This window comes from Anopheles nili, chromosome X, assembly GCF_943737925.1.
Source record: "Anopheles nili chromosome X, idAnoNiliSN_F5_01, whole genome shotgun sequence".
Taxonomy (NCBI): domain Eukaryota; kingdom Metazoa; phylum Arthropoda; class Insecta; order Diptera; family Culicidae; genus Anopheles; species Anopheles nili.
The window spans coordinates 1,920,510-1,942,248 of record NC_071293.1 but is presented as its reverse complement, the minus strand read 5'-3'; the positions used below and the strand labels follow the sequence as shown (position 1 = coordinate 1,942,248).

The window sequence follows — 21,739 nt, the reverse complement described above, 5'->3', positions numbered from 1 at the left end:
TCGCGAGCAGCTCCATCACTTCATTGCTCCACCAGAAGAACATAGTACCAGTAGTAGTAACAGGAGGAGGTTCAAATAAAAAACCCCAGTGCTTCTTCCCACGGTGTGCACATTGTTTCGCGTGATCCTTGCCGTGTCCTGGCGGCTCCCTTTGTGTCCTGAGGGGGACGGCAGGTTTCACGGTCGCATAATGTTGGCTCGCTCTACCGAACGGCGCAGAAAGAAGGCGTGGCCAAGCGTTTCAGGCGCAAATGTGTCAAACCACCGCTAGAGGGGGTTTACAGAGGCAAGTCGAAACAGTTTCCGCGGCTGGATCAGGATCGTGCGCCGGAAGCGACGAGTGGCAAGGGATGGCCGGCGCACATTAGGCGGATGTACATTATGTGGCAGTGTGCCCAGCCTCCACCAATACCGGCACTCCAGCGGTCCGTGCATTTAATTGATAACAGTAGAGAACGGGGCACAAAAGGGCGCACGCTAAGAGCGATTCGGTTATACTAGCGAACTGCTGTGTGTTTCGCCAGCCTGGCTTCCGGTCTCAGTTTCGCCAGCGTGCCCTCTCGCTTACTCGCGCGTGTTGTTTGGCGTCAGGATGCCAGCCACCGCGTTGTCAGCCTCGCGCGGTTCGCCCACGCGCGTTTGACACAACGAGTCGCTTTACGGGGTGTAATAACAATTTGTAGCTATAGCCTTCTGGTGTCGTTTTGTTGGGGATTTTTCCGCCACTGGCATTGCTATGAATTTCAATTGTATTGTACATCAGTTTTTACGGTACTCGCTGCGGCAGCGTTTCATTTTGTACGTTGTTTCGCGGTAGGGATTACTCGGCATGATGCTTTAGAACGGCAGCTGTTCCTGTGTGGCAGTCTTTGCTCTCACCATCCACAATTTAGCTTGCAATATGGTTTATTTTTAGAGGTTTGGGTCGATTGTCAGCTCCACACACGCCCAAGAACTAGTATCGCGCTCTAGTCGCAGCTTTCGACTAAAATCGCTGTACCTATTAATACCAACGTTCTTCGCGTACAAGGGTTATCCATTCGTACATGCAGTCCGCCATTATTCGTGAAAAGCTGATAAAACTTTCGTCATAAAATAAGCCTCTTCAGCCTTTTATGGAGTGCTTTTATGCTGCCACATGCTCGTCAACTACACTCGACCCTTTCTCTGTAATGGGCGCTTGCGCTTAATTTGCACACATCAACGTATGGCAACTGTGAAACACACGTTTGACAAAAAAATCTCTCGTTGCTTTTTATCTTGATTGTGCTCCAACTTGGAAAGCGTTCCAAAAGGCACAAAGTTTGCTACAGACGGAGGAAAGAGGCTGTGTTCCCATTCAAGCCATCAAGAGTTGCTCATTTGATTCCCACTATGGTTGGTTGATTTTATCAAGCCTTACGGGCTCGATTGTGCATAGTACATGTCTCCAGAAAATAAAGATAGATTGACAGATGAGATCGGTCTATGTGGACTATTAATGAAGTGGTCAACGATGGAACTAATTATAACACCAGAGGTGAAAACCACCGATGGACCCCTGTCAGAATAGAGATGAGTAAGGGTGTGATAGCATTCTAGTGCGTCTTGTCCAATATCACCATTGATGAAAAACTTTAGCTCACGATAAAGCCATCACTTTTCCAGGATTTTGCACATGTTCTTAAATCTGAGGGGATTGAGAACTAGCAGCCCATAAATAATGTTATGTTTCTTTTATAGGCAATGTCTGTTCAAGAAATTATGATTCATTCAGCGAACTAAGAACACAGCATTACTAAATCCAACAGCAGACACTGTAAGTATTGACTATTAGAACGAAAAACTGGCAATAAAATATACAACCAGTTTTCCAATGGTACAACAAGGTGTATATATTGTGTACATCAGGTTTGTTTCTTTTTTTATTGCTCTGATAAAAATGCTTAAATTTGATATGCATTCCTCTTTTTTCATTTATTGAATATATTACTAAATAGTTTATCAGATGTACTAACTTGGTTATGGAATTATATTTCCTTTATGTAACAAACAAAAACATTCCCAAAATAATATACATGATCAGTTAACTCAAATCCATATTTTTTTCCGATTAAATAAGAATTGATGCCTCTTTGAAGAGATTATTACATTCACCAAAATTCTAGAATAGTACCGATCCACCATTGTATCTGATTATAGCAAAATTCATATGTTTGAACTGTTTTTAAAATTATTATTTGACTTCAAACGCTAACTTTTTGGTCAAATAAGCCAAATTTGGTCGTTATTACTCATATCACATTTCTAACGCCTAACTCTAAACTTTTAGTAGTATATTTCAATTTCCGTTAGAAGCTTATATTTCAACACGACGAGCATTCGTTTTGAGTATTGCCGCTTAAACAATTTCCCACAACAATTACGGTAACGTTAACCTTTTATCAAAAACCGTACATGCGCTTTTGATGGGTCTCGTATCATGGATAAATGACACAATGAACCAATAATGAATCAATAGTCTAGCTTATTGAGGTACATATCAGGCAACTGCTCGACATCAAATAGTCATCATGAATATTTCAAATGTTCACAGGGTTGAACTCGTTTGCTCGAATGAATCTGTGTTTATTTAACTATATAATCCAATTTTTGGAGTCCAGCACATGCTTTATTACTTTAAAAACTTATGAATTATACATAACGCTACTGTACAATAACAGTTTTTGATTGTTCGGATATTGTTTAGGTGCTCGCACATGTTGTGTAAATGTAACCATTACATACTGTCAGTAGCTGTTTGAATGAATGACGCTTCCGAAATTGGTAAGATTGTCTTTTAAAAATAAATATTGATAAAAAGGACTGTTGAAGCAATACCGAATCGCACTGCCTGTGCCTATAATTGTAAATTAAAAAAAGGTTTTTTTGTGTGTATAAATCAGCTGTATGGGCTAACCTTATCAATATCCAATTATGCTTCATACAATAGCATGTTGACGTCAAAATAAATCCAAACGTCAAAACTGATGTGTTGCGCAAAGAGCTGGAATTCAACGAAAATACTACCTTGAATCGAACTTCGTTGCATTTGTTTTGCTCTAGTTCGTAACTCCGATCGACTTCGCGAAAAGCCTGCCAACGACGTTAGAGCGATTACTTCAACAATGGCAAACTGCATGCTACGTAGTTCTCTGTCCAAGCCAGGTAAATAAATCCAGCGCGAAGTGTCGATTTTAACCATTACTACAAAGTGTCATACATTACATAATTTCCATTTTAGCCATGGCTTTCGCTCGTTCTCTCGTCGCTGGCCAGGCTGTCGCTAGAGCGCCATTTTTCTCAGCTACATTACTAACTCCAGCACGTAAACCGCAAGTATTCTCTACCACAGTGCGAAACTTCACCGTTTCTCCTGTGCGCTGTTCCAGTGGCGGGAGCCATGTAACGCTATGGAATGCTGAGCGAGCCCTATCACTGGCCCTTCTTGGAGTAGTTCCAGTGGGTCTTATGTTTCCTTCCCAAGTTGGTGACACTTTGATCGCTGTTAGCGTCGTTATGCATCAGCATTGGTAAGTTACTGAAACGATACAATATATGAACAATCGCTAAAGAGTTGTTTAACCGCCAATTTTTTTCAGGGGGTTGGAAGCCATCGTAACCGACTACGTCAGGCCGATTCTGTTTGGGACCACTGTCCCGAAGATGGCCCATGGTTTGTTGCTTGTCGTGTCTGCCGCCACCCTTGGAGGACTGTTTTACTTTAACTATAACGACATCGGCATTGCGGGTTTCGTGAGAAAAATCTGGGCAACCAAGGCTAAAGAATAGAAGACAGGCCTCTTGTACAGATGTATGGACAATAGTTCGTTAAATTATTGAAAACCAAATTTATTGTAAAATAGGTCTCAGCAACCCCTTTCTGGGTCGTCAACTTGCGAGACGCACTGCTAAATAAAACATCCTTTAACGAAATCTCTATTCAACAAGTATCCTTTTCACTTTATTTCACAAACTAACAGTGCCAATTGTAATTTTAGACGAATCCATCACCAAAATAGTTAAGATTGCTTTTCCCTTATAAATTGTCATACATTTTCTAATAAGTTAAGGACCTTCCTACGATGGAGTTTTAGGAGGACATTTAGTTTGCTGGAATAATCGCAATGCTTCCCATTGCTTACTCCGCAGAAGGATATGTGGACGGCATTGACGCATATGCTCGACAGCTTGCTCTGGACTCCAACCGTTTTTCTGTAAGAATGGAAAATTAATAATTAAAATATTTCAAAAAGATTTTGTTCAGTAATGATTGATTACATCATTTTAGTTTATACTTCAAATAAGCCATGTAATTCTTTGTTGAATTTATGGTGCATTTTACTTTCATTGTCACTATTATCAATCTTACCATTATCAAGTAACATCCAACGAGAGTTGCACTTCTCGTCCTTCCAGCTTTGCAGTGTACATAGACCGTTCCACTTTCCGGTGAAGGCTCGTCGGCCACTGATAAAGCAGTCATTTTGTCATTTGCTGGCAAGAACCGGTTCATAAAGTTGACACCTTTCCATAGTTTTTCCTGACACGGTGATTCAAATATGTCTGTTGTTTCCAACTGCAAAAATTCAACACCAAGCTTTGCCCATCGCGCTTTGTTGTTGGAAAATGCCCACAGCTCGTAGTCTTCGTTCATAGATACAACCGCTTTTATGTTCTCTTTTTGCACCATTTCCTGTGCCATTGAACGGAACGGAAGAGCACCTAGGATAACATTTTCATCGATGCGATCATACCAGTTCCGGGATGTGATTTTCTCCATCATTACATTGTAAAACAACGATGGGTAGAAAGTGATTCTTGCAAACATTGCCTATAAATAGTAAAAACAAAATTTGAAAAGCCATTAGAGTAAATTAGATGTGTTATGTTTTATACATGCAGAAAGTTTGAAAGTACACATTCAGCCTACCTGGCCTTGCTGTTGCTGCAGTTAGCATGAAAGATGTATAATAAATGTATGTTAATAAACCTGAAGACGAATACTAAATACAACGCACAACACACAAGACAAGCACTTACAAAAAAAGATAAAAATTTAAGCAAAAAGTTCAAAGTTTTTCTAACACGTAGCACATGGACCAATCAAGCTAAAATTATGGAAATCTCATAATTTGTTACGGTACCGTCATCCTCAATAGTTTGGGAGCCTTTGGCTGGCAGGTGTTTGTAATATGTGAAATACCCCACTCCTGTTTGTGAAATCACTTCGCAGCCTTGCAAAGCCTTATTTATTATAGACGAATAAAAGTAACAGATTCATTCGATGTTTCTATAATATAAAAACGCCGCTCTGTGTTATGTTTAACTGACGCACAAAACAACATAAATTAAAATTAGAACTTGAAATGAAACATTCACAGCCACATAACAAAAAAGAGAAATTTTATGACATCAATACACTATGGGAGTATATTGGCGGATCGAAAGATTTTATAGCATATTTACTAGGTTAAATTTCATTACTCAGCCAAAAATAGAACATTATTTTACACAGTCTGATAATATAAGTTTGGCCAGCTGATGTGAATTTCTTCAATGCATATAAATATTACAACCTATTTTCCTCTTATAGTCTTTTAGCCATACAGTATAGATTGGATACATTTGGCAGCCATTCGACAGCTTTTGAAGTATGTCTGTCAATAGCGTAAAATTCTCATTATAATCATAGTTGACATCGTCTACCAATTTTCATAGTCATCTTGCGCTTCGAATCTGTAGCACGGCTTTAAGCGTCGTTTACTCTCAATTTGTATCACCAATCAATCGCGTCGTGATTTCTACGTAAAAAATGGCTGGAAATTTGGAGGATCGAGAAATCTGGGAAGACACTGAACTAACGCTCAGTGAAGAAGTGCTACGAATGCACACCGACGAGCTTGTAAGCCGTACTCGTCTCATGGATAATGAGATCAAAATTATGAAGAGTGAGGTGGTGCGTATCAACCACGAACTGCAAACGCAAAACGAGAAAATTAAGGATAACACCGAGAAAATTAAGGTGAACAAAACGCTACCCTATCTGGTGTCGAACGTGATCGAGTTACTGGACGTCGACCCTCAGGAGGAAGAAGACGATGGAGCGGTTGTGGTACTGGACTCGCAGCGGAAGGGCAAGTGTGCGGTTATCAAGACGTCCACGCGGCAAACCTATTTCCTTCCTGTGATTGGGCTCGTAGATTCAGAAAAGTTAAAGCCGGGCGATCTGGTCGGCGTGAACAAGGACTCCTACTTAATCCTGGAGACCTTGCCTGCCGAGTACGACGCGAGAGTGAAGGCGATGGAAGTGGACGAGCGTCCGACCGAGCAGTACTCCGACATCGGTGGTCTTGACAAGCAAATACAGGAGTTGATCGAAGCAGTCGTCCTGCCAATGACGCACAAAGACAAGTTCAAAAACCTCGGCATTCACCCGCCGAAGGGCGTGCTGCTATACGGCCCACCGGGAACGGGCAAAACGCTGCTGGCTCGTGCCTGCGCTGCTCAGACGAAATCTACGTTCCTCAAGCTGGCTGGTCCCCAACTGGTCCAGATGTTCATCGGAGACGGCGCAAAGCTGGTGCGGGATGCGTTTGCCTTAGCGAAGGAAAAATCTCCCGCCATCATCTTTATCGATGAGCTGGATGCGATCGGAACAAAGCGCTTCGATTCGGAGAAGGCTGGCGATCGCGAGGTGCAGCGTACGATGTTGGAACTACTCAATCAGCTGGATGGCTTCAGCTCCACGGCCGACATCAAGGTGATTGCGGCGACCAACCGTGTGGACATTCTCGATCCGGCCCTGCTGCGTTCCGGGCGTTTGGACCGTAAGATCGAGTTCCCGCACCCCAACGAAGAAGCGCGCGCCCGCATCATGCAAATTCATTCCCGCAAGATGAACGTCAGTCCGGATGTGAACTTCGAGGAACTTGCCCGTTCGACGGACGATTTCAACGGTGCACAGTGCAAGGCTGTCTGCGTTGAAGCCGGTATGATCGCCCTGCGTCGATCTGCCGTCTCGGTCATTCACGAGGACTTCATGGATGCTATTATGGAGGTACAGTCGAAAAAGAAGGCCAACTTGAATTATTTTGCTTAGAGCGGAAGCTGAGAGATCTCTTCAATTCTTCATTGCTAATTACTCTATAATCCAGTTCAGGTTTGATGGAAGATCAGATAAAATTACATTATTTTCGCACTCCATATCTGCCTCGACATAAATAAAAACAAAATTGTAAAATAATGGAAAACTTTCAATTTCAAAACATCAGCACGCTATATTGCAAAGATGGACTTGGTTTATATGCGTGATAACTATTTTCAAACAAAAGATAATATCACATTTATTTACAAATATTAAACTTCCTAACATTACATCTACTCTGCATGCCCATTTAACGCCGGATCTATATGATGCTCGTTATTACGATTCACTCGGTTGTCGGGGTTGGCATTATCACCGTGGTTCACGTTTGCCTCGCCTACGTTGTTGAAGCCAGCTGTAGCGGAATGGTTGTTTGCCTCGGTTTGGACCTGATTTCCGCCATCGGCCACGTTATTGGCTCCCGGTGTAACAGGTCGCCGGAAGTACAACGCGGCACCGCATAATATCGTAATGACAGTGATAAGGTAAAGATCCCAATTTGAGGCAATATTTTCATCCAGGTTGAAAACGATTTTCAATGGTGTCTGTAACAAGCAGAAAATAACGAAACACATCGTTACGCTCTTTCATTGCTCATAGCTGCTTTCAGCTCGTACTTCTTTCAACGATTCCAGCTTAAATAGAAGCTGCAATTTAATGAGTGCCAGCGTAACGGGCACTTTTGCGTCGACGCTGGAATCCGCCGCTAGATCGTAGCATCTCTTCGCAAGGTGGATGTCTTTCTTCATGCCTAGCCCTTGTTCGTGCATGTAGCCAAGGTTAAACATAGCTTGTGCATTGTTCTGCTGTTCCGATGCCATCCTGAGCAAAGATATTGAGAGACCAAATATGATTATGAGGAGTAAATGAGTACAAACTAGGCTTCTCATACCTGTAATGTGATGCGGCCATTTCGTAATCGATCAGTGTGCCCATTCCATAATAGTGGTAGTCGCCGAGTTTTACTTGCGCTGCCGAATAGCCCTGTGCCGCTGCTCGGCCCCAGTATTGCAAAGCGCGAACAAGCTCTTCGCCGCGATTTTTAAATAAATTCACCTCTTCGCGATCGAGCAGGAAGCCGGCATTACTTTGGGCGACCTCGTAGCCCATCTCCGATAGTAGAGCGTATTGCATGAATGATTCCTCAAAGCGATACGATCGATAGTCCTGATAGCCGGACATCAAACGGTCCGCCCATTTGCCACGTTCGGCGACGTTTTTGAATAGCTCCACTGCTGCGGGGCAAGAGCGAATCATACCCAGCCCAATCGCGTGCATTTGGCCGAGATTGTAAAACGCCAACACGTGACCGGACTGGGAAGCCAAACTAAAGTATTTAATCGCCAGCTTGAAGTCTCGGTTCACTCCTATTCCACCTAATGAGAAGAGATTGAAATTAGTTTGAAAAATCGCTTTCCACTCTTCCAGAACAAACTTACTGTAATACATATTCCCAAGCTGCAACTGGCCATCGACCCAACCTTGGTCCGCTGCCTTGGCGAAATATTTCAACGCTTTCATCGTGTCTTTACGGACACCTTTGCCGTGTAAATACATGATTCCCAACCCACTCTGTCCAACCGGATTGCCGAGATCTGCGGCCTTCTTGAAATATTTGAATGCCGTCTCGTTATCCGCCTTGATGTTGTCACTCCCTTCCAAATAAATCTTCCCAAGAAACGCCATCGCCACGGCGTTCCCGGCGTTGGCTGCCTGGCTGAAGTACTGCAGTGCGCGTTGATGATCAAGCGGTATACCCCGACCACCCTGGTAATGCAGTTGGCCTAAACCTACTTGAGCCTGCACATCGCCCTTGTCAGCCAACAGCTGATAGTAGTCGATCAGATCGTTATCAAGAATGCCCGAACTCGGTCCGGAATTGTCCACTTCATCCAGCAAACGGATCCGATGGACAGCGGCACCACCGGAGAAGGTAACCTGCGATGCTACCTTGGTGGCAACCTTTCGATAATAATCTAGTGCTGTTTCGCAGCTGTTCGGGACACCAACCCCGGCCCAATACCGATAGCCAAGTGCCATTTGTGCCCAAGGATTGTCGCCTGCAGCGGCAAGGGTGTAATAGAGCAGCGCCTTTGCCTGACTCACGTTGAATCCAATGCCAGCAGCGTGCATAAACCCGAGGCCCATCTGCGCATCGGGCAGTCCCTCCTCTGCCAGATCAAGAAACATATATTTCGCAGTTTCCACCTCGAGTGGGACTGGATTCCCGAGCAGATGAGCCCATGCTACATGGCTCTTGGCATGCGAGTGGCCCTTCGACGCCGCTTCGACCATAAGTCTGTGTCCCAGCAGGCGATCCACCTTCGTTTTGTTTAAAATTCCCATAGCGCGGTCATATATTTGGTGACTCTCGCTGGATTCCTCGGTTGGCTTGGGCCCATCCGACGCTCTCGCCTGTTGATCAATTTCTTCGATTTCATCGACGATATTCTGTATCATTCGCTTTTGCACCTCTAGAATGTCGTACAACACTCCCGGGATCTTTTTGTTGTCTTTCTCCTTTGAAAAATCTGTGATTTGAACCAGTTTGATCGTGTCCAGGTCCATCTTTTCCCATGAGTGCTCCTGTTCCGTGGGTGGGCTTTTAGCAGTATCAGGTATGTCTATCAAACCTTCGGCAGATTTCCGTTGGTTCGTAGCGGCATTTTCAGGCCGGTCATTGCTGCTCGATTCGGCCTGTTCTTCCTCCTGCGTTACAACCTTCGCCTTCAGCTTGTCGACGTCGGAGCCCTGTACTTTCCAAGGCACGCTTAGAGCAATACATGCCAACGCAGAGAATATGATACACCTGCTGTCTAGCCACATCGTTACTACTGTCTACCTCGCAGCCAGCTAATCCTAGGATACCGAACTGGGCAAATGTGTTGGATAGATTAGATAGGTTTATTGCTAATATTGTGATGTACGCAAGTAGCGATGTGTTGATTGAATTGCTTGTACGAAATAGAGTTTTAAACAATAAGTATTGTTTCGGAGGTTTAAGCACTTATTTAATCCTCTAATTTTAAGTTGATTGTATTGGAACTAATTTGCGAAATACAGATAATTTCGACATTTTTTACACGATGAACTGTCATTTAAACAAAACATGACGTGTCTTTATCGTTCGATGTCACTATATTACGAAAGTATTTAATGACACTACCGTCAGCAAACAAATATTTGGTTTCACTGCTGAAATTAGTCCACGCAATTGTTTGCAGCCATTGCAGCATTAAAACATCTACAACTATTCATATTTTCCTCACCTTGTCAAGGTAAAGATACATGAGATTAGCTCATCGTCACATTTTGACAGATCTTTTGCATTTTGATCAGACAGTAATCGGGATCAGTCGTATTCACTAGCATTGGATACTGCTTCCATACGAACAATAGTTTGCCTAAAATAAAGTTTAATGCCAATTAAAGTGTTGCAGCTGAAGATAACAAAATTGTAAGTTTAGCTACCATACCGTTTTTAATTATGTTAATATAATCTACTCTAACAATATATCTTCGACCACAACGGGTGGAAAATATATTGTCTAACTACATTTTACATATGTAATATTTTTCTTTGAAATTGCGTGTGCTATTCTATTTGTTGTAAAATCTATATCTTTTTTGTGGATTTCTTGCGATCGGTAGTGAGCTAGGAAATGAATTATTCGATCAAATATAGCTAGGTGTTAGAATTGTACCATGGCCACGCTTAAAATAAGCGCCAAAATGAAGTAGATTGACATTTGAGATATAACGCCTCCTCCAATGTACCGGGCTGTCGTCGGAGTTCAGGGCGTAGAGGTGTACCCGTATGATGTATTGTTTTGCATTGACAAGAAAATCCGTCACAGAATAGAAACATGGTGCGAAATGTCAGTTCTGCGCTCGATGTTGAACACTGATATTTGTCTTTCCAGTGTTTGCTCCAGTTAGTGGCCTGGAACCGTTCTACATTCGATAAAAAGTGTATGAATGAATTTGTAAAATAATGGGTACCAATGAGCAACAGTCGGCGCGCTTGCGAGCCTACAACGATAAGTTTCAAGAATGGCAGGAGCGAGTAGAGCGTGCTGGCAGCTTCGCAGACATAGAAGCCATTGGTCAGGTAAGTAACCGGCTTTTCCCGGCGTCGGTGGATGCTTTTACCTTCTAATCCATTGTGTATCCTTTTATTCGGTAGGATATTTGCGCATTTTTTGGAGGATCTGCTACCGGAAATAATAGTCTGCAGCAGGAAGACGTTACTCTACAACGTGATTTACCCGGATGGAGTAAACGGATCAATTCGCATCGCCTATTAATGGTCAGATTTCATAAAGTCATCAATGATATGCAAATATCACACGGACAACGAAAAATACTTGCCAGGCCCTACTTATATTTATTTCAAAAGTATTTGGACTACGGATTTGAAGCGCCATCAGATCTGGACCAAAAATTGTACTTTAAGCAGGATCCGGACATACAAAGCATTATGATGCATGGAATGATCAAATCAAATTACCTCAAGGAGATGCAATCTGAGCCACGACTAGCTATAATGACGGAACATAATATGGAGCTCTTTTTGTCTTCCTCCGGATACCATCGCTGGTTCAATACCGTGTCCGAAAACATTTTGGCAATAGAAAAGATGAATCTCTTTCGAGACATTCATAACCCAGCTAAAAAGAAACAGATGTGGAACGTCGCGCTAATGAACTTAGAATCACCGTTCCATGGAACTCGCGAAATGATGCTAACGCTTATAAAGCATCTTATAAAGGATGAGCAATTCATGCGCCGTACCGTATTACCGGCAGTAGCTAAATGGTCATGGCTGAATCGCAACAAGTACCATGTACTGGTCATCTTATTGGGGCAATATAAGCTGATCACAATTATGCAGGATTTAGGCATCAACTTCGATCTGCTGCGTCCAGCCCTTGAGCTAACCCTGAAGTACAAGCATCTGTTCACCGGTGGACAGGCGCTCATTCGGATGTTGCACCGAGATCAGGAAATGCAGGAATTCGTTTACAAGCTGGTAGTAACCGTCATTGAAAATGAACCCATCCAACAGCTGCATAACATGTCGAAATATTGGTTCAGCTCGATGGCACCGAAAGACTATAAAAATATTTATCAAATGCTAGAGCTTGATGATCTTGACCCAACATGTATGCCAATATATCTAATGGGGAAAAAAATATTTTTCGTGACACACTTGTTTCGACGAGAATTTCAGTCTCACGCACATTTAAACGTTCTGCTCTGGAGGTTGTCCGAATTCGCAGATAGGCCGAAATTGCTGCCTGCTGACTCTCTAGTGCTCTTGATGGAAACGCTTGTGCACCATATAATGACATGCAAGAATACGGATAAAATCGACAAGTTGCATTTGACGACGAAAATTATGAAATACGTTCTAGCAGTTATCGAGGAACCTGGTTACATCAACGTTTGCAACGTTAGCGTAACATTGTTTGGTAAACTACTTAATCATATGGCTAATCCAACAACGCAGGAAAGTGACCGACGCGCTCAAGCTATGATATCGCAGTTCATGTCATACGACATGTATGACCGATACCTCCTTCCAACTGGAGCCAAGGAGCTCAACTATCAACCGACTATAACGGCGCTGCGCATGTTCGCTGCCTTCGTTGAGCTGTTCTTTGAATTCACTCCCTCGAGCCGGTACATATTACAGCCGCGTCCTAAAGAGTCGATTTGCTGGATCGATGAGCTGCTGCCGGCTTCGATGGGCACAGCACAGCTAGCGGGCACGTTCCGTACCATTGTGTATGGGCTGGAACATCTGCTTCGCAGCGATTTCGACGATGTTCGCACGACTGCGCTGAAAATGCTGTATAACAAATCTGTCGCATATCATTTCGAACCTTCGCTGCAGGCCACGTTGGCAAACATCTTTTTGAGCTGTGATGATGAGGTCATTATAAGCTCCATGAATACGCTGGTAGGCAAACATGTTACTCAGTTGAGCGCAGCGCTCGCATCACACAAGGAAGATTTTTACGGCACTATTATCAAAGAGGAAAACTGTCCAAACAGTCAGCTGTATAGAGTGCTTGATCGTTGTGTGGAAACCTTTTTCGGATTTCCAGAAGGGTCCAAAGTTTTGTACGATATCGATTTGTTCGAAACAGTAGTGAAGATGGTGCCGGAAGTCTTAGATTTTGCTTTGGATTCCTTGAACATCGCCAAGGATACGATGGAATCACAGGCGGATTCATTGATTGGTTCGAGCTTCGAGGTTATGGATCGCAGTCTGCAAATGTTGCTTGATCGATCCTCATCGTGGACAACTAGCGACGCGAGCGGTGCAGATTCGGCCTCAATTGCGATTGCTAAACGCAACATACTGGTCGTGCTCTGGAAGACAGTACGGGTAAGTATTGCAATGCAAAAATTCGAACAGGTCCGCATCAGTAAAAATGCCTTTTTGTCCCGATAGTCAGCTGCGGTTTTTGCAGAACGCTACGCCCTCTGGTTGTTGGATCGACATGTCAATCGACAAGGCACGGTCGAAGCACTCTCCATGTGCCTGGACATATTTTATAATATAATGCTGAACTGCTGCCACCGCGGTGCAATCGCAGTCACGGCAATCAGTCTGTTCCGGGTTGTTCGACGTATTTTGCTGCTAAAGGAAGAAAAGCTAACGGTGGCAAAGGTCGTCGGCAACGAACCACCGGAAAAGTTCCAAGCTACGACTGCAATAGTGCTGATGTTGGAACAGTTTTATCACAAATGTCTTGCCCTCCAGCACAACGAGCGCGATTTTCGGCGGTGCCGCGGTTTCCTCTTTCTAGTGCATTTCATTATAAGCAGCGAGGTGGATGGCAGTGTATCTGATTCGTTCCTTCGCTTCTATCTGGAGCAGCACGTACATCTTCAAGAGTACATCAAGATCGTTATCGAAGGGAAAGAATGCGACATCAATCGGAACTGCAAAATAGGAGTGCTGCAGCTACACCAGCTAAATCTGCTGGTCCGGGAGCCCTTACTCAACGAAAAGATCCTGCCCTACATCGACGACTTGTTGATCCTGGCGCTGACAAAGTTCCGTTGTCCCGAATGGGAAATCCGCAACGCAGCCCTCCAGCTGTATTCGACATGCGTGACGAAACTGGGCGGCCAACGGCAGCAGTACGACGATGCGGATTCACATTGGCCACCCGTGTACTCATCGTTTGACGAGATAGTCAACAAGCTGCCCTCCAGCATGCAGTACATTCTGCTCCAGGTCCAAGCGATGTTGCGCAAACCAGACCCAGAATGGAAGAAAGAATCGTCAGATCATTCCTCACAAACCTCGTTTCTGCTGCAGGTGCTCGAGTTTCTGTCTAAACTCGAGTATCGCGGGTACTGTGAGAAAAAACATCAAACGATCCTTCATGAATACCGGGTCATCATTTGGGACCTGTTGCGACACGAGCATGATGCGGTACGCAAGCTTGCGGCGCAGTGCTTTGCTCAGCTGCATGATTTCCACGTGGAAATACCGGACATGTTGGAAAATTTGGTGATCATGCTTTTTACTACTGCGGGGGATATGAACTTCCGTCAGGGATTCTGCCAGGCGTTGCATGCTTCCGTGCGTAAGTGTGCCACAATGGAACGCTATCTCTACAGTGAGGCTCCGTCCTACGTTGGCAATGATTGGATGTTGCGTATCGCGAAGAAATCACCAATTGTGCATTTCGTCCACAAACTGGTCGAACAATACTATCACCTGGACACAATGTACCATCCAGTAGGCTCGTACCAATACCGCTGTGTGCTGGCGCAGTTCTTGCTTTATCTCGGCTTCGACGCCAGAGGTGATGCTGTGCTGCAGCTGATCTTCAACCGAAAGGCAAAAAACATGCAAGGACTGGAGAGCTTTCTTCTACAAATGAACTCCTTATACAACTACGTATCGCACGGGAGCAAATATCAAGCCGTTCAGGGCACGCCGAAACCACCTTCGAATAATCCGTGCTCGACGCCGTACGATATAGCGCTGGACTTGGGTCTTGAAGCAGAGCAAGACGAGAAGCAATATAACAATGATTAAACACTTGAATTGCATCAGGAATTGATGAATTTGAATCAGGCGCACAAAGCCGATTAAAAGGGACAGCCGAGTGTTAATATAGGTCAACGATACCATAAGAGGCTATCATAAAACAACTGGAGCCAGAAATATCAAAAAGAATTAAATATGTTCCTTAGCTCAGGATAATCTTTATATTACAGCAATGTTCGTGAGACAGAACTACTGATAACTTATTCCTTGTTATCTTCTTGTTACGAATCCACGACTGCGATTTCATTCGTTTAGTTAGCATTGTTTCTTTTTTCGAATGTGAATCATTCCGATCTCATGTTTAACAATGCGCGATTGAATTATAAAAGAAGATATTACAAAATTTATTAAGATTGATGTGTTGAACTATAATTAAAGATTTTTTGCAAAAATAAAAATGAACTCATGATCAGATGAAAAAATAGTTTCTTTCGTTTAGATTATTTCTGAAACTTCGAAATTCCTTCTTTTCTATTATTATTATTGTATTCGTGTATATTCAATGCATTATAAGTTCCATGAAATAACTGTTTGTGATTTTCGTTGTTTCGACTTATTATACGCATCGCTGCAAATATGTTTCAGTCTTACAAGAGGCGGAAATAAAGTTTGTATAATTATCTCGCCATTTTCGCATGTATTTGTATTGCTTCAAACCATTTGTTTTAAATTTTGTCCAAACTCTATGAAATAGGGATAGTAATGATATTCCTCCTTTATTGTGCTGCAGCGCAACAGCTTTCATATAAACCAAAGAAAAAAGAATATGTTCGAGATAAATTATCTTTATTCAAGAGTGTGCTTACGATCGTTGTTGTTTATTAGGATCATTTAATATTGGACATTATACATAAAACATTAGTATATCCTGTCTCTCCCTCTTTTTCTCTCTTTCTTTACTTGTATCTCACTCACTCTGATACTATTTTGGATATAGTACAATGGAAATAGTGAAGAGATAATCATAACATATATCCTCTGAATTGTGATGTCCGTGTTGGTTAAGATAACAATAAAACTAATTTCAACTCATTTGATTGACGAAAGATACTACTATTGACATAGTATCAAATTACTAATGCACTTTATTGTCGTATGTCATATGCTATAGTGCATGTGCAGATGAGTATGTACATACAATCATACTTTGAGAAATTTAGAACTTGGAACGTGTCTACGTTAGTTGTATACGATTAACTTAAATTTGATAGGAACCAAATGTTGACAATGTGTGTATTACTTTCACATGTGATATATGTATGTGATAAATTATAGCGTATTTCTTAAAATTTTGATCGTCTCTTGCTTGGTTTATCATCAAGGCACGTGTCAGTGTTTATAGTTATAATAAATATTTTCTTCACATATCCATTGTTCTTTAGACACCATCTTACTTCTACAGCCAAGTACAGTTGTTGTATAAATACAAAATATTTTTTCGTGAGATTCTGTAGTCTCAGCTTTCGTTATTCATCCCTTCGATTTATAGCATTCGATGCACTTGTGTAATTCTTTTTTTCTTTTGTCACATTGCATTTGTCTAATACTGTACGATTTATAAATGAATTTCACCGTACGACATGCAATGGATCTGTCTTATCGAGTGCGCAGTAAATCTTTGATCGCTGTAAATGTCTTCTCAAGAATATGAAACCCTTTTACACTTTTGTGAACTACGCATCTTAGTTTTTTGTTCTCGGTTACATTATGGAATATTTCCTACGAATAAACAACTGAAAGCAATTTGCATGCTCATAAAACCGGTGTTTAGCAGAACAACGAAAATCTGTTTGGTGTTATTCTCGTACTATACTACGTAATCTGTAAAAGTTGCATATAAGAAAAAGAATGTCCAAAATATACTATGGAATCGCATTATGGCATGCACGCTCGGAAAATCGCTTCTGCAAGTCGTTTGAATTGAGAAAATATATAAGCTGGTAGGACGGCTATTGCGGATAGGACGGCTATAAAAAAAATGATCTTCGACTCTATTCGTACATACATTGTTCCACATACTTTTGAAATAATACTGATACTTGCATCCAAAGCTCACTACACCTCATTCCCACAATTTTGTTCGTCTTTCGAAAGACCCTTCTTTTGGCAACTTAGGTTCTTTTTATAAATTTCGAATTTGCCTATGGTTACGCGTATGCTAGATTTCCATCCAAATCTGTCTAGTTTATTGGGGTAAAAAATCTGTCCATTTTACAGATATAGCAAACAAGCCAAATAGAGCTGGGAATGGATGATTTTAGTTGAAGTACGGTTTGTTGAAAAAACCGATTAAATACAACTATCTACGCTGTAAGTTTAGAAGTACGACGGCTAGGCTAACAGGTACCTTCGAGAGCAAGTACTAAAACGTACTCTAACATGGAAATAAAGTGTCTAGATGTTCAGTTATTAGTCTGTATCGCTTTAATGAAGATTCAAAACCGCTCAAACCAACAATAGTCATATTTCCCAATCGATATCTTTTTTTTGGGAACTGCAAGCTCAAAACATCGTAATTAAAATTCAAAAAACCAATAAATTTAGTGTGTCGTTTTTGAGAGTACTGAATCTAAACGTTGTGAGGAAAAAACAAATAGAACGTATTTCCATGCTTCATCCGAAGAATTGGCGTGTATCGACAAATTAATCAACAGTTATGGAGACTGATTCGATAGCGACACAAAAGGGATTGTACTCTAACAGCACCCCAGTACCTTCCATCGCTGCCTTTAACAACCACGCAGCAGATGGCTATATAGTAACGTGAAATGCTAAAGCATCTCACACATTATTAGCTTGAATACGTTTCATGAGGATATTTACCGTATTTTGAGATTTTCAATCCTGTGTTAATTGTTGTAAGCCGCAGATTATATAGCAAACAAGTGTTCTACTTTGATTCACATCGTTGTAAACACAAATCACAGTCTTGTTTAGAATTGTTCAGCAAAAAAGTTGTTAACAAAGCCTATACTGCCTTTAGAAAGCCTTTTCTCGTCGACTTGATGTTTGCATTGATCATATGTGCAATGACTAAACTACTGTAGATAAAGTTAATATTGGTTAGCAAAATATTGCTTCGAATAGAATTTAAAATATTATCAAATAATGTCATATATCTTAAAAAATTTCATAGGCCTGAAATGCAAAAGGAATGTGTAAACAATTTTTATACTCTATGATACTGGTAAAAGAAAATAAAACAACCATGTAAATGAAACGGTACAATTTTCGATATTATACTGGCGCTTTGTGAATTAGAGCTATTCATGTGGTATTTCGATGTATAAATTATTCGTTCTGCTAAGCGCGAGTAAAGTGGCTCAGGGTTTAAGCGTATCAGATCATCCGCCAAGTCTACTAATGCTGCTGGCGGGTTGAAGGCGTGCAAGAATGTATGAAAATAGAACGTTAAGTTTCGAGAACCCATAAACAAAAAAAAACAAAAGAAACAAAGCACTGAATGCTTAAATGGCGTTGCATGTCGTCATGTATAATTCGATCCGAAAATTAAGTATAATATGTTTCTTTTTGTTTTTTCTCTAGACGACATCATGTCTCTAGTCGTTACATCATGTCGAAAAACATTCCAGTTGCTTGTTGCCTTGAGGACACAGCCTGCATAAAAGCCCACATAAGACGATTCCAAAAAGATGCTGTATAAACTTCGTATATTCAACGGTCAACAGCCACTTAGCAAATGCTTGAATAATGAAGCTTCGTTGTTACAATGGGACAGATCCGTGACAATCTCAACGCCGTGGCTTACTTAATTAAATTTTTACATCGCATCCCTCGTTATCATATTGCAATGTTCCTTTTGTCTCTCGCAAACATCTACACAAATTAATATATATATATATATATATATATATATATATATATATATATATATATATATATATATATATATATATATATATATATATATATATATATATATATATATATACATATATATATATATATGTGTGTGTGTATATATTATATATATATATATATATATATATATATATATATATATATATATATATATATATATATATATATATATATATATATATATATATATAACCTCTAACACAGCTGCACAGACATACGAGACTACACAGTAACAGATTACAGTTCCTTTCTCCACCAGAAAGGCCATTAAGAAGGCCACTCGTTTCCGGAAGAGTTCTCTTAGCTTGCTAAAAATTTCACAGCTGCGTTCATACATATACTGTGTGAAGAAGTACAAGATTGGACATGACAGGGACTAATAATAATGTACGTTAACAATTGTAATTACACGATGTGATTTTCGCGCAGGAGTTCGGAAGAATGAGTGATTTCGCAGGGTTTTGCGAAAGGGTTGCTGTGTAACGATCGCAGAAGAAGGCGCTAAGCGCTCGGTTCAGCTCTACGTCTCTTTTTCGCGCAATCGTTGCCATTTCGAGGTTGCTCGATTTCGTCTAGTCTATGGGTAGGATGGGACGTACCAATTACGAGGTTAGGCTTCGCCGTCGCTCGCCGGAACAGGTGCAGGACCGTTCTCTAGCGGCAGTGGTTGAGCCAGTGCAGATAGTAGAACACAGCCAGCACTACTATCATGGCAAGAAATGCCCCGTAATACATGCTCGCCGTCTCGATGTGGACCTTCGGCTTGCGCATGCTCAGGTAAGTCCCATCCAAGTACTTTGACTCACATCGTTCACCCATGAAGCCGTCGGCGCACTCACATGTCGGCATGGTGGAGTTGGCGATCGTGAAGTTGTAGCACTTGCCCCCGTTGAGACAGTAGTTCTCCTCGAACAGCTGCGAGCACTTGCCCATACGCATCATCATCTGATCCTTGTCACTACGTCCTGAACTGCCGGTGCCCTCGTTGGCGGGCGAACGCCCATCGGTGGAGTCTATTGCGCTTTCGCGCTGTTCCGGATCATTCACCTGGTTGGCCAGACCTCCGGCGTTAGTGCTGATACCATGGCCGAGACCGCCTGTGCCCTGGACACCGCCTCCTGCTCCGGCCAGACTGCTGCGCGAGTCCATCCCCGTCGAACCTGCGTCGGGAAGTTCCCTGTTGTTCGACGACGAGGTCGCATCCGGTCGGATCACCGTGAACGTGGTGGTGGTGGATGTCATCACACCACGGAAGTGTGACACTGGTCGGGGTCTTGATTTTGGCATCGATCTGCTAGAACAGCAGTCTGGAAGGTTCAAAACAGGGTGATTAGTACGCGGTCGATGAGGTGAAGGTCCCGAAAATCCCGACTCCTAAGCATCCTCCCGGAAGAGCATCCTCCGAAAGTGGATCAGATAATTATGCTCCCTTTGACGGACTGCTTCTGCTCAGAAAAGAGAAAAACAGCCCGTAATACATGCTAATCATTTCATAGACGTAGTCCTCTTTTAACCGACATATTTAAAAAAAACCAATGGTCAGTGCTAGAATCGGCTAGATCTCCCACCCTAGGTAAAAGTACGTACGAAACGAATGAAATGTACGGGTAATGGTTGCGATGCACACAAATACATCCACACCCAATTCCCAGCGTCCAAATTCCCACGATTTCATTGGGCTGCAACTTGCGTAGCCGAGGCACGAAACGAACGAGAAAAAAAGGCTACAAAATAAAATAAACGATTGAAAAGCGCCCAGCGACGGTACCACGAAGCATCGGCAAGATAGCTAAGACCCAGAGCTATCCCAATGCCAGCTAATTATGTTGATTGCGGTCTGTCAATTGGTCGACCACCTGGGCTATCGGCTATGACACAGCGCCCTTACCGAATATCCATCGCACCCACGCCACTCATTTCATCTTTTACCGAAATTCCGGCCAATTTTTACCCAAACCCCAAAACCCCGCAGCACCGTAATCGGTGGGATGAGGGATAATGAGATCGCGGGCGAAGAAAGCATGGCCTACCGTGGCCACCTTTCGCTCAGCTCAAGATGAAGACAAACAAGCCCGCGCGAGCCCATTGTTCGGATCCCGCACTGGGGAAGTTAAAAAAACACGCACCGATTTCTTCCAATTAAAATCTTTCTTCTTCAACTCTGCTTCGATAGAGCCCGACCGGGAACGTGCGGTTGCCGCAGCTTTGCTTCATCTCAAACCGATTGTTCTGCATTGGTCATTATTTTCAAAAAAAAAAATAATAATAAAAAACCCCTTAACAACAACCAGAAAAACCATGGAAAAGCCACCTCCACGACCGCTGCTGCATAATGCAATGCCCGTGACCGCACTTTCTATCATTAATTAATCTGCAAGATCAATGACAACGGAAACGAAGGGACATAAAGCTGGGCTGTTGTTGTTGTTGTTGTTTTTCGCGCGGAAAATGGAACCCACGGAAGCGCACGTTTCCCTATTACAGCTCATTAGCAACCGAGCAGGTGTGAGAACAGCTCCCCAGCGCTACTTACCTGTGTGAACCACAACTGATGACAGCATAACTAGTAGTATAGCACAAAATTTTACTGCACTTGATTTCATTGCTTCCAA

At 42.3% G+C, this 21,739-nt stretch overlaps 6 protein-coding genes across 6 annotated transcripts; 3 read left to right on the top strand and 3 right to left on the bottom strand.

Annotated features, from left to right (window-relative positions):
- Window positions 1–3,043: 3,043 nt before the first annotated feature.
- LOC128728257 (succinate dehydrogenase [ubiquinone] cytochrome b small subunit, mitochondrial) lies at window positions 3,044–3,945 on the top strand. Its single transcript, XM_053821875.1, has 3 exons — window positions 3,044–3,186; window positions 3,263–3,551; window positions 3,621–3,945. Exons 1-3 carry the CDS (start codon window positions 3,147–3,149, stop codon window positions 3,808–3,810), a joined length of 519 nt encoding a protein of 172 aa, XP_053677850.1. The 5' UTR covers window positions 3,044–3,146; the 3' UTR covers window positions 3,811–3,945.
- Window positions 3,910–4,966, bottom strand: LOC128728258 (phosphatidylglycerophosphatase and protein-tyrosine phosphatase 1). The gene is made up of 3 exons (XM_053821876.1): window positions 4,952–4,966; window positions 4,391–4,852; window positions 3,910–4,233 (listed from the first exon to the last, which is right to left on the bottom strand). Exons 2-3 carry the CDS (start codon window positions 4,847–4,849, stop codon window positions 4,099–4,101), a joined length of 594 nt encoding a protein of 197 aa, XP_053677851.1. The 5' UTR covers window positions 4,850–4,852; window positions 4,952–4,966; the 3' UTR covers window positions 3,910–4,098.
- Window positions 4,967–5,816: 850 nt separating this feature from the next.
- LOC128729206 (26S proteasome regulatory subunit 6A-B) lies at window positions 5,817–7,265 on the top strand. The gene has a single exon (XM_053822863.1). It carries the CDS (start codon window positions 5,834–5,836, stop codon window positions 7,118–7,120), a length of 1,287 nt encoding a protein of 428 aa, XP_053678838.1. The 5' UTR covers window positions 5,817–5,833; the 3' UTR covers window positions 7,121–7,265.
- Window positions 7,266–7,272: 7 nt separating this feature from the next.
- Window positions 7,273–9,991, bottom strand: LOC128728392 (protein sel-1 homolog 1). Its single transcript, XM_053822014.1, has 4 exons — window positions 8,605–9,991; window positions 8,058–8,541; window positions 7,783–7,987; window positions 7,273–7,710 (listed from the first exon to the last, which is right to left on the bottom strand). Exons 1-4 carry the CDS (start codon window positions 9,989–9,991, stop codon window positions 7,399–7,401), a joined length of 2,388 nt encoding a protein of 795 aa, XP_053677989.1. The 3' UTR covers window positions 7,273–7,398.
- A 1,168-nt stretch (window positions 9,992–11,159) lies between these two features.
- On the top strand, window positions 11,160–15,233 carry LOC128728391 (uncharacterized). The gene is made up of 4 exons (XM_053822013.1): window positions 11,160–11,276; window positions 11,565–13,562; window positions 13,629–14,420; window positions 14,460–15,233. Exons 1-4 carry the CDS (start codon window positions 11,160–11,162, stop codon window positions 15,231–15,233), a joined length of 3,681 nt encoding a protein of 1,226 aa, XP_053677988.1.
- Window positions 15,234–19,781: 4,548 nt separating this feature from the next.
- Window positions 19,782–21,739, bottom strand: LOC128728559 (protein gurken-like). The gene is made up of 2 exons (XM_053822186.1): window positions 21,661–21,739; window positions 19,782–20,434 (listed from the first exon to the last, which is right to left on the bottom strand). The coding sequence occupies exons 1-2, from the start codon at window positions 21,728–21,730 to the stop codon at window positions 19,782–19,784; spliced, it is 723 nt and encodes a 240-aa protein (XP_053678161.1). The 5' UTR covers window positions 21,731–21,739.

Coding starts and splice junctions, on each gene's coding strand:
- LOC128728257 (XM_053821875.1), top strand. CDS start 3,147: ATGGCAAACTGCATGCTACGTAGTTCTCTGTCCAAGCCAG. Junction 3,187..3,262: donor TAGTTCTCTGTCCAAGCCAG/GTAAATAAATCC, acceptor TTTCCATTTTAG/CCATGGCTTTCGCTCGTTCT. Junction 3,552..3,620: donor GTCGTTATGCATCAGCATTG/GTAAGTTACTGA, acceptor AATTTTTTTCAG/GGGGTTGGAAGCCATCGTAA.
- LOC128728258 (XM_053821876.1), bottom strand. CDS start 4,849: ATGTTTGCAAGAATCACTTTCTACCCATCGTTGTTTTACAATGTAATG. Junction 4,234..4,390: donor TTGGATGTTACTTGATAATG/GTAAGATTGATA, acceptor CCATTCTTACAG/AAAAACGGTTGGAGTCCAGA.
- LOC128729206 (XM_053822863.1), top strand. CDS start 5,834: ATGGCTGGAAATTTGGAGGATCGAGAAATCTGGGAAGACACTGAACTA.
- LOC128728392 (XM_053822014.1), bottom strand. CDS start 9,991: ATGTGGCTAGACAGCAGGTGTATCATATTCTCTGCGTTGGCATGTATT. Junction 7,988..8,057: donor ATGGCCGCATCACATTACAG/GTATGAGAAGCC, acceptor ATCTTTGCTCAG/GATGGCATCGGAACAGCAGA. Junction 7,711..7,782: donor AGCTGGAATCGTTGAAAGAA/GTACGAGCTGAA, acceptor TGCTTGTTACAG/ACACCATTGAAAATCGTTTT.
- LOC128728391 (XM_053822013.1), top strand. CDS start 11,160: ATGGGTACCAATGAGCAACAGTCGGCGCGCTTGCGAGCCTACAACGAT. Junction 13,563..13,628: donor TGCTCTGGAAGACAGTACGG/GTAAGTATTGCA, acceptor TTGTCCCGATAG/TCAGCTGCGGTTTTTGCAGA. Junction 14,421..14,459: donor TGCAGTACATTCTGCTCCAG/GTCCAAGCGATG, acceptor CCAGAATGGAAG/AAAGAATCGTCAGATCATTC.
- LOC128728559 (XM_053822186.1), bottom strand. CDS start 21,730: ATGAAATCAAGTGCAGTAAAATTTTGTGCTATACTACTAGTTATGCTG. Junction 20,435..21,660: donor ATCAGTTGTGGTTCACACAG/GTAAGTAGCGCT, acceptor TGAACCTTCCAG/ACTGCTGTTCTAGCAGATCG.